The sequence below is a fragment of the Bufo bufo genome, chromosome 10, assembly GCF_905171765.1.
Source record: "Bufo bufo chromosome 10, aBufBuf1.1, whole genome shotgun sequence".
NCBI lineage: Eukaryota > Metazoa > Chordata > Amphibia > Anura > Bufonidae > Bufo > Bufo bufo.
Genome location: NC_053398.1, coordinates 1,232,660 through 1,247,626, shown reverse-complemented (window position 1 = coordinate 1,247,626; position 14,967 = coordinate 1,232,660). Strand labels below are relative to the sequence as shown.

Sequence of the window (14,967 nt, the reverse complement as noted above, 5' to 3'; positions counted from 1 at the left end):
TCATGGAATCCTTATGTGCTGATCACAGCTGCAGTGTAAAGCATGGGGGACAACAACAGCAGGCTGAGCCCAGGGGAGTTTTAGTCTACCTTTTAAGAAACAGCTACTGTAAGCAGGAATCACCCTACTAGAGCAGAGCTGCAGTGTAAATCATAGGGTGGGGGCAGAATAGCGCCCAGTCACACCCAGAGCTGTAAGCACGATTCTGCTGTCCTCCCATAATGCCCTGTGCTGCATCAGGAACACGAGCTGTTACGCCTGAGCTCTGCTGGTCTCAGAGGGTTGTCCAGGCCGGATGCACTTACAGCAAAGCATTTGGTCTCTACAGCTGTTCAGCTGCTGGATGTAAACATTCACTGACAGCAATCAGGGGTTCTAAACCATCAGGAATTGAAGCACAAAGTGTACCAGTAAGTTAAGATCTTTTCGTGATACAATTGTAACAAATGATCAGCAATGAGACGTCTGTACCGGGTAGCTAACGTTTGAAAGTAAACAAGGATTTCTTTTTTTTCATTGACTGACAGCAAGCAGAGATCTTGTCTATTAGAAAGTGCTGCAGCGGCTGCTCATGACATCGCCCGGCTGAAGGGAATCAAAGGCCACGATGTCTGGAGTGTAGGGGGGGGGGGCTCATTAACCTCATAATTTCTCCTAATCTCGTGAATGGCGATTGTGCGATCGGCTGCACGTTCACGTCCGGTCTGCGGGACCCGGACCGAGGCAGCAAAACTGCGACCTACAGCTCCGCGTCGCTGCATAAATCTGCATCAGATGTTCTTGTGCTGAGCCGCAGCTACATTGTGTGTATGCACCGGTCACATCCACAGCTGCATCCACTGTTCCACTGGTTTCCTGTTCAGTGCATGGTGGGAGATCAGGTGTCTGTTAGAGCTAAGCTTCCAGACTGACACAATGTAACAAACCCTTAGCTGGGAGAAGTATTAGGCCTGTGTTCAACCTCTGAATATAAACTGGGATCTTCCAGTTTACTGACAGCAAGCAGAGATCCTGGAAATGGAGAGGAATTGAAGCTGGGAGTTATTGTAGAGCTGAGCTTCGTTTACAGGAACTCCTAAACCGATGAAATCAGCGAGCGCGGCGCTATCACGGAGCATTACACGGTCACAGCTCCGCACCTAGAAAGCAGCGTGGAAAAGTACAGTGCGGACGTGCCTCGCCGGCGGTATGCAGCACGTGCTGCACGCTCATGAGGAAGCCTGTTTGGGACGGGTGAGTGCACAGGTACAATGGCGGCATACAGACGGGGAGTCGCCCTCCAGCTGATCCCTATTCATGGGCCAGGGTCACCTGACGGCAGCAGACACTGGCTGGGTACAGGAGGGCCAGGCACCAGAATCTGTCTACTCCAGTCACCCCCAGAGCTGCAGTCTGCACCCCAACAAGCCCCATCCATCACGGTACTGCCTTCCTGCCCCCCTGGAGTGAGTTCTGCATCTGGACATATGCAGGAGAACCATCAGAATTCTGAATGCAGCTCTGGATGTGACTGGAGTATAGGTCATGTCTTGAGACACAGGGACCCCACTCTCCTTGTGTGAGCAGGCGTGAAGAACCTATCTGGACCAGGTCATCCCTTCAGGCCTCCGCTCTGCAGGTATTTACCAGTTTACGAGGCATCACTCCCATCATCTTACTGGGCAGAGCACACATGGGCTGCTGGAATGTGACGTGCGCTCTCCGGAATGCAGCTCTGGATGTGACTGGAGTATAGGTCATGTCTTGAGACACAGGGACCCCACTCTCCTTGTGTGAGCAGGCGTGAAGAACCTGTCTGGACCAGGTCGTCCCTTCAGGCCTCCGCTCTGCAGGTATTTACCAGTTTACGAGGCATCACTCCCATCATCTTACTGGGCAGAGCACACAAGGGCTGCTGGAATGTGCCGTGCGCTCTCCGGAATGCAGCTCTGGATGTGACTGGAGTATAGGTCATGTCTTGAGACACAGGGACCCCACTCTCCTTGTGTGAGCAGGCGTGAAGAACCTATCTGGACCAGGTCGTCCCTTCAGGCCTCCGCTCTGCAGGTATTTACCAGTTTACGAGGTATGACTCCCATCATCTTACTGGGCAGAGCACACATGGGCTGCTGGAATGTGGCGTGCGCTCTCCGGAATGCAGCGAGATCTTCCAGATTCATTGTTTTCTTGTGTTCTGATTAGATTTTAATCGCAGTCATATGGCGGCGTCCTGGAGACTTGGTTAGTAATGAAGTCCGTGTTCTGCCTGCCCTCGGGGGCTGGATGCCGCAAACATCCTGATGATGTCATCGGAGGCATCTTTCAGAAGTTGCTCCATCCGAGTGAAGCTTCAGATGGCCCCGATGTCGCCGCTTCCTGACAGCAGCTCCGAGACGGTATATGGCGTGTAAACAATCATCACTCCCATCATCCTTTGCCCCAGGAGCTCAGAATATAATCTCCAACCATGTATCACTCCCATCATCCCTGTTCACAGAAGCTCACAATCTTTTCTGTCCTTTTTGTAGGACTCCTATCATCCCATCCACAGGGGCTCCCAATGTATTTTCTCTAGTTCTCATGCAAAGCATTACTCCCATCATCCCTATCCCCAGAAGCTGACAGTCCGTTCTCCCTGTATCACGCACCATTGTATGACATCACAATCTGTCTCTATCAGAGTATCACTCCCATCATCCCTGTCCTCCAGTGCACCAGTTCAGAAACGCGAGGGCGATTTCTCAGGACGGCGTCTCCTACTTTGCTGGATGTTTTACACCTCGTGCCTCTTTAAACCTGACGCTTCTGTACTGGGGCTCATTACCATATCTGACCACACTGAGCCTCCAGGCTAGCGCCTAGCCTCGTGGCCCCTCAGCCCTCTGAGACCCCTCACACAGAGCCTCACCAGGACTTCACCGAACACTCCAGAGTGAGACCCACCCAGGATTAAATAGGATCCCTGGACGTGAGCATGCCCTAAGTCCCGGACTGGAGCCTGGGGGACAGGCACCCACCCAACACATTGCCTGTTCCCAGTAAAAGCCCGCCCTGAATCAGCTACACTATCTATATGGTGTCCCCCAAATACTTTAGTGGACACCTGAACTAGGGCTTTTACTCCACCAAGGCCGGGCCCCTTGGTGACACGCTCCCGGTGCACACAACACCCATTTTATCCTGCACACCTCAATGTTCACATTGCCACACTGGATTCTAGTGTAACAAACTCTCAGCTGTGAGAAGTATTAGGTCAGGACGGGTTTGCAGTCTCAGGATGTTCCCATTCACTGACAGCAAACAGATCTTAAAACTGTCGAGGAACTGAAGCTCAGAAGCTGCGGACGGTTGATTGATGCCAGCCGTCGCCTGTGACCCGCCGCACCCGCCATAAAAGTGTCAGCATCACCCGGGGTTAATAGTCGCAGTGTAAATACATCCCGCTGCTAATTGCTTTACTACCGGCTCATTGCCCTATCATTATTGCTGTCTCGTGCGAGGCTCCGCCTCCAGCGCACATTACCCTACAGTGACCGCCACTCGTGGACCTAAATCCCCTCCACTATACTATATAGGAGCCATAACCAAGAGATGGCACGTCTTCTGCGCTGCATTGATCTCGCCGTCTCTTAATCTACAGATCAGGACTGAATGGCCCATAGGCCAGTAAGCAGCACAGAGTATTTAAGTGGCAATCTGCAGCCATATAGCCAGGAATTTGTCCTATAGATTAGTATTTTCTCTTTTATTACGATGTTCGTCGGCCCCTTTAAGGCATTCTACAGAGGTTCAAGGCTGCACTACTGAGAGTTTGTGATGACCTCATCACCTGCCCAGAGCTGCTGTCCTCAGGATCTCTCAGTAGTGCAGCCTCACTGTTTTCTAGGGGTGGTTCTGCTGAGGGGACACCACTTCACCCCGGAGGGTCAGCGCGGCCACGTCTCGCCCCCTGAGCCCCGGTAATCAGCAGGAAGGGGAGATTCTTGCGCCTGTGACGGGAGGATGTTTTCCCGAATTCTCTGTGAAGTTGTTTATTGCTCCTAGAACCTAAAGGAAGCGAAATCTTCCGTTTATTCTGAGCCGTCAACAGGAAGCGGGTCATGGACGGAGTCGTGAATCCATGTCCCATAACATTTCTGCAGCGTCCGGAGATTTTACGGACTCTGCATGTCCCAGGTTTGTGCTTGCTGTCAGTAAATAGAAATAGTCATCGTTCAAGGGCTTAAAGAGCATCTGTCAGCAGTTCTGTCCCTCTGACCCCGACTGACCTGTGACATGTGCTCCAGGCAGCTGAAGACATCCGTGTTGGTCCCGTGTTCATATGTGTTTTACTATATGCAAATGAGCCTCTAGGAGGAACGGGGGCGTTACCATTACACCTAGAGGCTCCGCTCTCTCTGCACTTTGAATGACAGGTCTAGGTGTGATGACATCAAAGGGCGTGGCAGCTGCAGAGAGATGGGGTCCAAGCTACTCCCCCCCCCCCCAATAGGGAAGTGAATTACAGACCCCCCCTCTTGGCTACCACATATACAGGAATAAGGAGGACCCGGCTCCATGTTGCTTTGGGATCGAGTCCCAGTTGGCGGACCCCCGAATCCGCAGATAGCGGACCCCCTGGCAGTGACTGAATCACCGCGTCTGCAGCTGCAAGGGAATCCCATTAATATTCTCCTGGTTCCTCACATTTTCCACGGATATGAGAGCAGATCACACTGAGCCATGTAACCTGTGGACTACAACTCCCAGTGGGAAGGACCACCCCTTCCCAAACCACATGTATTATAGCAGGGGACGTAATGTAAAATGAGTCCAATGAAAAGTGCTGCAACTTTCTAATAGACATATTTAAGTTTGTCACCCCTTTCAAGATTTCTGCTTGCTGTCAGTGAATGCAAACACTGCAAATACATTTCACCCGCGCTGATACATTGTAACAAACCATCAGCATAGAAGAGAGATTTGTTGCCCGGATACAGTCTGATACGTTGTAACAAGCTGTACAAAGGCTTGCATTGGCAGGAACTAAAGAATGTTTCTATTCACTGAAAAAAGGCAAGATCCTGAAAATAAAAAAAGAATTGGAGCGCCAAGTCTATTGTGATCGCTACAGAACTTTAGTGAATGTGACTTCAACCAAACTGATGTGAATGAGGCGCAGCGGGCGTTTCCTGGCAGTGGCCCGGGTGCCTATCATCTCCTCCGGGTCTCTGAAGCCAAATCGCCAAATGTGACCCAGATTTTCCGCTGCGCCTTCCAGCGCGCTCCCGCTTCTCCTCATTGCATGCAGATTGGTGTCGGTCAATACTTGGAATTTTGTTTTCGTTTTCTCCATGACTTTTCCAATCTCTTTGTTGTAGGAATCCAGAACGTTCTCAGCCTCCTCTGCGCGGTGCTGACCGAAAACAAAGTCCTGTTTCATTCCTCCAGTTTCCAGCGACTCAGCGACGCCTGCCGAGCGCTCGAGGCTCTAATGTACCCCTTAAAGTATAGGTAAGATGGTGGGAACCCCCCCTGAGCCGCCTGCAGCGGTGTCATCAGGAGCCTTTATCAGAGGTGGGCTTCCTTCCAGGGGCAGCGCCGCACCTGTCCATAGGATGTGTCTGGTATTGCAGCTCAGCTCCATTATAGTGACTGGGCCGGAGTATCCGACAGTCCGTGCACAGGTGAAGATGGAGAACCCTTCAACACTGGTGACAAACTGTCAGCGACGCCGTCCCAGTCACCCTTTAAAAGTCAAACATCCGGCCCATAGTCAGTAATTGAGCTTCTGTTATTTTTTTTCCTTTTTTCTGTTTTCTTTCCCTTCTCCTTCCTTAATTTATTTCCTTTTTCTTTCTTTCATTACCTTTTTCTTCATTCCTTTCCTTTCTTTCTTTTTTTCCTTTCTGTTCCTTCATTACCTTCCTTTGATTTTCCTTCCTTCTTTCCCTTTTCCTTCCCTCCTTCGTTCCATTTTCCTTCCCATTTCCTTACTTTTTTCATTCTTCTCTTCCTCCTTCGTTCCTTCCCTCCTTTGTTCCATTTTCCTTCTTCTTTCCTTACCTTTTTCATTCGTCTTTCCTTCCTCCCTTCCTTCCTCTCCTTCCTTCCTTCCTTCCTTCCTTCCTTCCTCCCTTCCTTGCTTGCTTCCTTCCTCTCCTCCCCTCCTTCCTTCCTCTCCTCCCTCCCTCCTTCCTTCGTTCCCTCCTCTCCTCCTTCCTTCCTTCCTCTCCTCCCCTCCTCCTTCCTTCCCTCCCCTCCCTCCCTCCTTCCTTCCTCCCCCCCTCCTTCCTTCCCTCCCTCCTTCTTTCCTTCCCTCCCTCCTTCCTTCCTCCCATCCCTCCTCTCCTCCTTCCTTCCTTCCTTCCTTCCTTCCTCCCCTCCCTCCTTCCTTCCCTCCCTCTCTCCTTCCTTCCTTCCTTCCTCTCTTCCCTTCCTTCCTCTCTTCCCTCCCTTCCTTCCTTCCTCTCCTTCCTTCCTTCCTTCCTTCCTCTCCTTCCTTCCTTCCTTCCTCTCCTTCCTTCCTCTCCTTCCTTCCTTCCTCTCCTTCCTTCCTCTCCTTCCTCTCTTCCTTCCTCTCCTCTCCTTCCTTCCTCTCCTTCCTTCCTCTCCTCCCTTCCTCTCCTTCCTTCCTCTCCTTCCTTCCTCTCCTTCCTTCCTCTCCTTCCTTCCTTCCTTCCTCTCCTTCCTTCCTCTCCTTCCTTCCTCTCCTTCCTTCCTCTCCTTCCTTCCTTCCTCTCCTTCCTTCCTTCCTCTCCTTCCTTCCTTCCTCTCCTTCCTTCCTCTCCTCCTTCCTTCCTCTCCTTCCTTTCCTTCCTTCCTCTCCTTCCTCTCCTTCCTTCCTTCCTTCCTTCCTCCCTTCCTTCCTCTCCTTCCTTCCTTCCTTCCTTCCTCTCCTTCCTCTCTTCCTTCCTCTCCTCCCTCCCTCCTTCCTTCCTTTCCTTCCTTCCTCTCCTTCCTCTCCTTCCTCTCCTTCCTTTCCTTCCTCTCCTCCCTTCCTCTCCTCCTTCCCTCCTCTCTTCCTCTCCTCCCCTTTTTGCTCCTCTCTTCCTCTCCTCCCCTTTTTGCTCCTCTCTTCCTCTCCTCCCCTTTTTGCTCCTCTCTTCCTCTCCTCCCCTTTTTGCTCCTCTCTTCCTCTCCTCCCCTTTTTGCTCCTCTCTTCCTCTCCTCCCCCTTTTGCTCCTCTCTTCCTCTCCTCCCCTTTTTGCTCCTCTCTTCCTCTCCTCCCCTTTTTGCTCCTCTCTTCCTCTCCTCCCCTTTTTGCTCCTCTCTTCCTCTCCTCCCCTTTTTGCTCCTCTCTTCCTCTCCTCCCCTTTTTGCTCCTCTCTTCCTCTCCTCCCCTTTTTGCTCCTCTCTTCCTCTCCTCCCCTTTTTGCTCCTCTCTTCCTCTCCTCCCCTTTTTGCTCCTCTCTTCCTCTCCTCCCCTTTTTGCTCCTCTCTTCCTCTCCTCCCCTTTTTGCTCCTCTCTTCCTCTCCTCCCCTTTTTGCTCCTCTCTTCCTCTCCTCCCCTTTTTGCTCCTCTCTTCCTCTCCTCCCCTTTTTGCTCCTCTCTTCCTCTCCTCCCCTTTTTGCTCCTCTCTTCCTCTCCTCCCCTTTTTGCTCCTCTCTTCCTCTCCTCCCCTTTTTGCTCCTCTCTTCCTCTCCTCCCCTTTTTGCTCCTCTCTTCCTCTCCTCCCCTTTTTGCTCCTCTCTTCCTCTCCTCCCCTTTTTGCTCCTCTCTTCCTCTCCTCCCCTTTTTGCTCCTCTCTTCCTCAGCGCACAGTTAGGTCCATCTTCCATTGAAGTGATTGTGTCCTTTCTGCCGTCACGCCTTCTGATCTTTTTGTGTTTTGCAGCTACCCCTACATCCCCATCCTCCCAGCGCAGCTCCTCGAGGTCCTCAGCTCCCCCACTCCATTTATTATCGGGGTTCATTCTGTCTTCTGCTCTGAGCTCCATGATCTGGTAAGATGAGACGCCGCTTCAGGGCACTTGGGGGGCGACCTTCCTCAGGGTGGTCATGAGGGCCTGGTGTGCTGGTATATCGGGGAGTTGCTAGTTAAGCTAGATCTTGCCAGCTCGGACCGCCATCCCAAGGTGCCGGGCCCTATGTTTCCTGGCCGCTTCACTGGTATCACGTCTCGCTCTGGGGGTGTAAGTGATATTATTGCTTCCATGTGTCTCACAAGTATGGAAAACTGGTTCTATCCAGAGCGCGGCCGGAGCCCCCATCATCTGGCGGCGAGCTTCTCCTGTGACAGGTGGCGAGAGCCGGATTTATCGCACTCTATACGGTGTCTTGTTTTTGACTCCCGGCATGTTTGAGGCATCCGACCATTCGTCTTGTCACCGCCGCATCTTCCCGGAACAATTGATGAACAGGAGTTCCATTTTCAGGGCCGGCTGGAGGAACATTGGGGGGTCCTGAGAGGACAAATCCTTGGAATAACTGGAGACTTTTCACATGTTTGCCGCTGATTTATGAGTGATCATCCCGTGATATGAATAGTAGCAGTGGGGCGTAGAAGAGGCGATTCCTTCCATATGTCCCACGTGCATCCAGCCGTGTCGCCAGGAGTGGAATCCCATCATCTGGCGGGGGACAGGTGCCAAAATCCTGGAATTTATAGCCCAATTCAGTAGTCTCCAAGCCATGGAGCAACGTGGCCCCCTGTCCGATCGTCCAGAATTCCCAGTGAACGCACACCTGAAATCCCATCGCCCGGATCCCACTGCGGGGTCTGACACTGACCGTTTTATTTCGGGTTTCATTGTTTTTCATTGCGTTTGCTTCATTGTTTGGAGGCTGGGGGCGTCCATTAGTGTAAAAGGTGGGACCACAAGCGGCCAAATAAGCTCCGCTGTAATAGGAATCATCAGAACTGGGCCCCTCCATCTGCATCCGGGGCACCGTCCTAGTAAGTTTAACCCCTCACATCCTGCTCGGGTTCAGTAAATCCTGAGGACGGCTCCGGCAGGTGCTGGAGATCTCCTCCTTTATTACAGCAGCTTCTCTTTTTCTGCCTGTGACATGTACTTTATTATGTAGTACCCGCGTCTGCAACCGCCATCACGCCAGCTGTTGTGAAACTACAACTCCCAGCATGCTCCTTTCACTTCTGTGGAAGCTCCAAGAGCAGCAGAGTAAGTGAGCATGCTGGGGGATGTAGTTCCACGACAGCTGGAGGTTGCTGACTCCTGATGTAGTGACGTGGCGCCCCCCACTGTGTACATGATGGTATTACCGGTCTTTGTTTCTTCCAGCTGGATGTGATCATCGCCGACCTGGACGGAGGGTCCATAAAGATTCCCGAATGTATTCACCTGTCGCAGCTGCCGGAACCTCTGCTCCACCAGACGCAGACCGCCCTGTCACTGGTGCGTCCTCCGATGGAAACCAAACGCCGACCGGTGGATCCTTCTGGTGAAATCCTAGCCAGAAGCCTCTGCTTCCAGATTATTGGGGAGGGGGGTCCCATCTCGTGAATTTATAGTGAAAAGGGCTGCAACACGCTCGGACCCAGTCCTGCTCACACAGCTGAGGGTTTGCTGCAATTGTAGGTCCAGTCTAGACTATCTTCTGTGAGTTACACAGCCTGATACATTGTAACAAACTGCCAGCACAGGAGAGAGATTTGTGCTGCTGATGTGTGTCTCGTAGAGCATTGTCCAAACTGGATACAGTTGTAACAAACCGTCAGCTGTGTTAGGCTACTTTCACACTAGCGGTTTTTGCGGGTCCGTCGTGGATCTATAAAAACGCTTGCATTACAATGATACAACCGCATGCATCCGTCATGAACGGATCCGGTTGTATCATGTCTTCTATAGCCAAGACGGATCGGTCATGAACTCCATTGAAAGTCATGGGGGACGGATCCGTTTTCTATTGTGTCAGAGAAAACGGATCCGTCCCCATTGACTTGCATTGTGGGTCATGACGGATCCGTCTTGCTCCGCACTACATCGCGGACAGAAAAACGCTGCTTGCAGTATTATTCTGTCCGCGATGGGGACGCAACCAAACGGAACGCATTCTGGTGACTTCCTTTCGTTCAGTTCAGTTTTGTCCACATTGACAATGAATGGGGGCAAAACGGATCTCAATAGCGGAATTGAAAACGCTAGTGTGAAAGTAGCCTTAGTATTTCAGTCTTTACATATAAGCTGTAATGGCTCCATTCACTTACAGCAAGCAGATATATTGATAAACTAGAGAACTCCAGATTGCACTTGTCTTTGGTTATAATTCTATTGAATCTCTGCTTGATTTTTGTCCCTTTTTCGCCTTCTCCTTCTTCTCAGGTTCTTCATCCGGATCTTGAAGTGGCAGATTTCGCCTTCCCGCCACTGCGCACCTCTTTGTCCCACATTAAAATGCTGGTAAGAGTTGGGGATTTGTCATGTAGAGGGCGGTGGGACGTATTTTACCTTTCAGCTGCGGATGACTCCTCTCCCCTCAGGATAAAGAAGTGCGCGCCGTCTTCCTCAGATTGTTCGCCCAGATATTTCAGGGATACCGCTCCTGCCTTCAGCTCATCCGGATACACGCCGAGCCGGTCATACACTTCCACAAGGTAACGGCAATACAGCTACTCTCACCTTATACTCCAGTCACTTTTAGAGCTGCATCCAAAGTTCTGCAAGCTCTCATGTCGCCCCCTGCTGGTTCAGTGATTGAATGACATTATCATATGTGAACAGGCAATGATGAGGGAGCTGGTCGGCGACATGTTTCTTACACTCCTCTTTTCTCCCGCTCCTTGCAGGCCGCCTTCCTGGGACAGCGTGGGTTAATAGAGAACGATTTCCTCACTAAAGTGCTGAACGGGATGGCGTTTGCTGGCTTTGTCTCGGAGCGAGGTCCTCCGTACCGAGCCTGCGATCTGTTCGATGAGGTAAGGGGCTGCATCCACATATACTACTGCCCCCATCGTGGTTCTGACTGTGGCCAGATCTGCACCCTCTTCTGTGTCACCCACATCGGACAGAGAGCGGGAAAGATGGCCGCCACTTCACAGCAGTGCAGCAAGGTGACCTAAAGTGATTGACCCGCTGTAAAAAGGGATCCAGCAGCAAATCTATTACATACAGCGGCCGTCCGCTCGTACAGACCTTATACTTTACTGTCACAGCGCTTTAGCGTATGTTCACATGTTGGATTGCTGTAGACGAGGGCTGGAGAAATCTGATTTCTGCCACGGATCCACATGAAGATGAGCCCCATTCTGCGAGCGGAGCATGCAGCTTGGTTGCCATTAGATTCGACTCTGGATGTGTGAACAGGGTTTTAGCAAATATTTCAGATTGCTACAATGTATCGGTCTGGAGGTACAATGTATCGGTCTGGAGGTACAATGTATCAGTCTGGAGGTACAATGCATCAGTCTGGAGGTACAATGTATCAGTCTGGAGGTACAATGTATCAGTCTGGAGGTACAATGTATCGGTCTGGAGGTACAATGCATCAGTCTGGAGGTACAATGTATCAGTCTGGAGGTACAATGTATCAGTCTGGAGGTACAATGTATCGGTCTGGAGGTACAATGTATCGGTCTGGAGGTACAATGTGTCGGTCTGGAGGTACAATGCGTCGGTCTGGAGGTACAATGTATCGGTCTGGAGGTACAATGCGTCGGTCTGGAGGTACAATGCGTCGGTCTGGAGGTACAATGCGTCGGTCTGGAGGTACAATGCGTCGGTCTGGAGGTACAATGTGTCGGTCTGGAGGTACAATGTGTCGGTCTGGAGGTACAATGTGTCGGTCTGGAGGTACAATGTGTCGGTCTGGAGGTACAATGTATCGGTCTGGAGGTACAATGCGTCGGTCTGGAGGTACAATGCGTCGGTCTGGAGGTACAATGTGTCGGTCTGGAGGTACAATGTATCGGTCTGGAGGTACAATGCATCAGTCTGGAGGTACAATGCATCAGTCTGGAGGTACAATGTATCAGTCTGGAGGTACAATGTATCAGTCTGGAGGTACAATGTATCAGTCTGGAGGTACAATGTATCGGTCTGGAGGTACAATGTATCGGTCTGGAGGTACAATGTGTCGGTCTGGAGGTACAATGCGTCGGTCTGGAGGTACAATGTATCGGTCTGGAGGTACAATGCGTCGGTCTGGAGGTACAATGCGTCGGTCTGGAGGTACAATGCGTCGGTCTGGAGGTACAATGCGTCGGTCTGGAGGTACAATGCGTCGGTCTGGAGGTACAATGCGTCGGTCTGGAGGTACAATGCGTCGGTCTGGAGGTACAATGCGTCGGTCTGGAGGTACAATGCGTCGGTCTGGAGGTACAATGCGTCGGTCTGGAGGTACAATGCGTCGGTCTGGAGGTACAATGCGTCGGTCTGGAGGTACAATGCGTCGGTCTGGAGGTACAATGCGTCGGTCTGGAGGTACAATGTATCGGTCTGGAGGTACAATGTGTCGGTCTGGAGGTACAATGCGTCGGTCTGGAGGTACAATGTGTCGGTCTGGAGGTACAATGCGTCGGTCTGGAGGTACAATGTGTCGGTCTGGAGGTACAATGTGTCGGTCTGGAGGTACAATGTGTCGGTCTGGAGGTACAATGCGTCGGTCTGGAGGTCAGACTCCCTCCCTCACAGGATCGTGTAGACTGGATCCAACTGTAACAAACCCACTGCTGTAAGATCTGTACAGGGTTTAGCTTGTGGACTTTGCACAGATTGTTTATATTCATTAGCAGCAAGCAGAGATCTAGAAGATGGCGAGGAATTGAAACATGAAGTTTGTTTCGGAGTTGCAGATGAGATAGAATGTGAGTTTCTGAAGTTGGCGGTTATTTTGGAGCAGGAAGGAAACGCTTTCCATAAGCCGGCCGTGTTTCTCCTGGGCCCTGAGAATGGCGCGCTCGGCTTCAGATGTTGTTCTTGGGCCGCTCAGTGCAATTCCTTAATAGAACTGTTTTCCATTAGCGTCTTTCATGTTTAATTGTTACTAATTGGTTTCAGGCGGTTCTCGTGGGGCCGACCTCGCCATCTCTGCCGAACATGGGCTAAATATAAGCTGTAAAAAAGTATTAGGATTTATGTTGTTTTCTTAAAGGGACAGTACTGCAAAATGGGCTGGACCTCGGCAAGTGGAGCAGATCGGATTGGAATTGGGTTTTATACTCGCCATCCCATCTCTGCCTCCTGCCGGTTCAGGGTGTTGTAGTGCCTTGTGGGGGATGTCCTGTTACACATCTCGCTGCTCACTATAGAGCGATAGTCTGATTGGTGGAGGGCTGGCCCCTGGGGCCCCACCAGTCCTGAGAATGAAGGGGCCCCTCCACAGCACATCTACATTCAGCTGAATAGGACGCTCTGCAGGTTCCTGCCGCGGCACCACGATACCAGGGTGAAGAGTGAAGGGCTGGAGTACTGAATCGGCCTGCAGACCCCTCATTCTGAGAGCTATTGGGACCCCGCAATCGTCATATGCTCCCAGCCATATCCTAGCAATCTGGCGTCACTTATGTAAAAGGCGTAATGTCTCGCGGGATGAGTGCGGAACGTCATGCAGGGATGCCCAAGCTGCGGCCCTCCAGCTGTAGGCTATCGGGCATGCTGGGAATCGTAGATCCCAGGTGTAGTGGATTCTCAGTCTGACCACAGCTTTGGATGTGACCAGAGTATGAGGCCCGGCCATAGTAAGGTGTATAGGCTGTGTGTGCTACCTGTCGCCGTCTTGGTGGGCTTCTGATTTCTCGTATCGGATTCTCCGCAGCTCGTTTCCTTTGAAGTGGAAAGAATTAAGGAAGAAGAAAACGGCGACGCTCAGGAGACGCTCAGATGGGTGAAGGAGCTAGCGGAGCCACTCTTCAAAAACGTAAGATTCCTCTCTGCCGCTTTCCATTGCAGGAGGGTGGTATCGTACCCACAAGGTGCCAGTCAGCGGACGGAGAATGTCCTGTAAGCACCTCCCGTGATCTCGGAGCGGCTGCCCAATCCTGTCACCGATCACTGACCGAGGGGTTCACTTCTCAGGGAGTGGAGCCCATGTAATGGCCCAAAACCAGAAGCCATCTCTTCTAACGCTGCCGTACTGTAATAAGAGGTGTCCTCTATCATCCGCCCCTGCACTGTTGTGTGACTGGCCCTTTAAGGCACTGACCTGCCCGCGCCCCTGCCATAAAGCCGGCCCATACCTCTTAATGACCATTTGCAGCTCTTTCCTATTCCAGGTGCTATTTACGGATCCGTTTTATCTGCAGAGCTCGCCCTGCGCCCTCTGATCTCCTCCACAGTCTGTAGATGAAATATTGAGGAACTTTGTAGATTCTTGTCCTGGGTTACATCCAGAGCTGCATTCACAATCGTGCTGCTTTACAGTTAGCTCTGTCTGGATGGCCTTCAGATGACTTTAAGAAAGTGCAATCCTCCATCATAGCTGCGGGTAGTTCAGAAATGGCGAAATGCTCTTCTTTTTTATAGGAAAACCCCAACCCCCACATGGCGTTCCAGAAGGTCCCAAAGCCCACGGAGGGATCCCACCTGCGCGTCCACATTCTGCCCTTCCCCAAAATCAACGACCTCAAAGTCCAGGAGCTCATACAAGAGGGAGTCCATAAAAACCAGAACTCCACACTGGCGGCGCGGCTTGAGAAGAAGTGCATCGTTCCTGCAGGTTCTCCTGTCGGTGAGTTCTGGTAGTTGTTACAGTGTATCAGTGCAGGTAAAGTGGAGCTGTCTGGAATCCAGGCTATTGAGTGGATTGTCCAGACTGGATACATTGTAGCGTTACGTCAGTGCAGGTTTTCAACTGCAGGATGTAAACCAATATGTTTCAATTCACTGGCAGCAAGCAGATGTCTTGATGACGGTAAAAATAGGAACAAAAAGTATCATAGAAATGGCAGAACTTTCACCAGAACCTAATGACTGTCCTGCGATCAGTAGGCGTGCTCCCACTGCATCTGGTTGGTTTTTAGCGTGTTGCACCCTTGATGCACGGTAAGGTATCACACGTGGTCGCGCGGTCGCGCTGGTCTTCCCTGTCCTAGTTCAGAATCGCTGTCA

General features: G+C 51.4%; 1 protein-coding gene across 6 annotated transcripts in view; it reads left to right on the top strand.

The window, feature by feature from the left end:
- Positions 1 to 14,967, top strand: part of SBF2 (SET binding factor 2) — a 293,682-nt gene that overhangs the window by 149,316 nt on the left and 129,399 nt on the right. For all 6 annotated transcript variants that reach the window (XM_040410355.1, XM_040410354.1, XM_040410353.1 and 3 more), the window contains 8 exons: positions 5,340 to 5,472; positions 7,797 to 7,905; positions 9,205 to 9,318; positions 10,246 to 10,323; positions 10,404 to 10,517; positions 10,710 to 10,838; positions 13,676 to 13,777; positions 14,383 to 14,587. In XM_040410355.1, the coding sequence (XP_040266289.1) occupies positions 5,340 to 5,472; positions 7,797 to 7,905; positions 9,205 to 9,318; positions 10,246 to 10,323; positions 10,404 to 10,517; positions 10,710 to 10,838; positions 13,676 to 13,777; positions 14,383 to 14,587 (984 nt within the window). The remainder of the gene's footprint in view (positions 1 to 5,339; positions 5,473 to 7,796; positions 7,906 to 9,204; positions 9,319 to 10,245; positions 10,324 to 10,403; positions 10,518 to 10,709; positions 10,839 to 13,675; positions 13,778 to 14,382; positions 14,588 to 14,967) is intronic.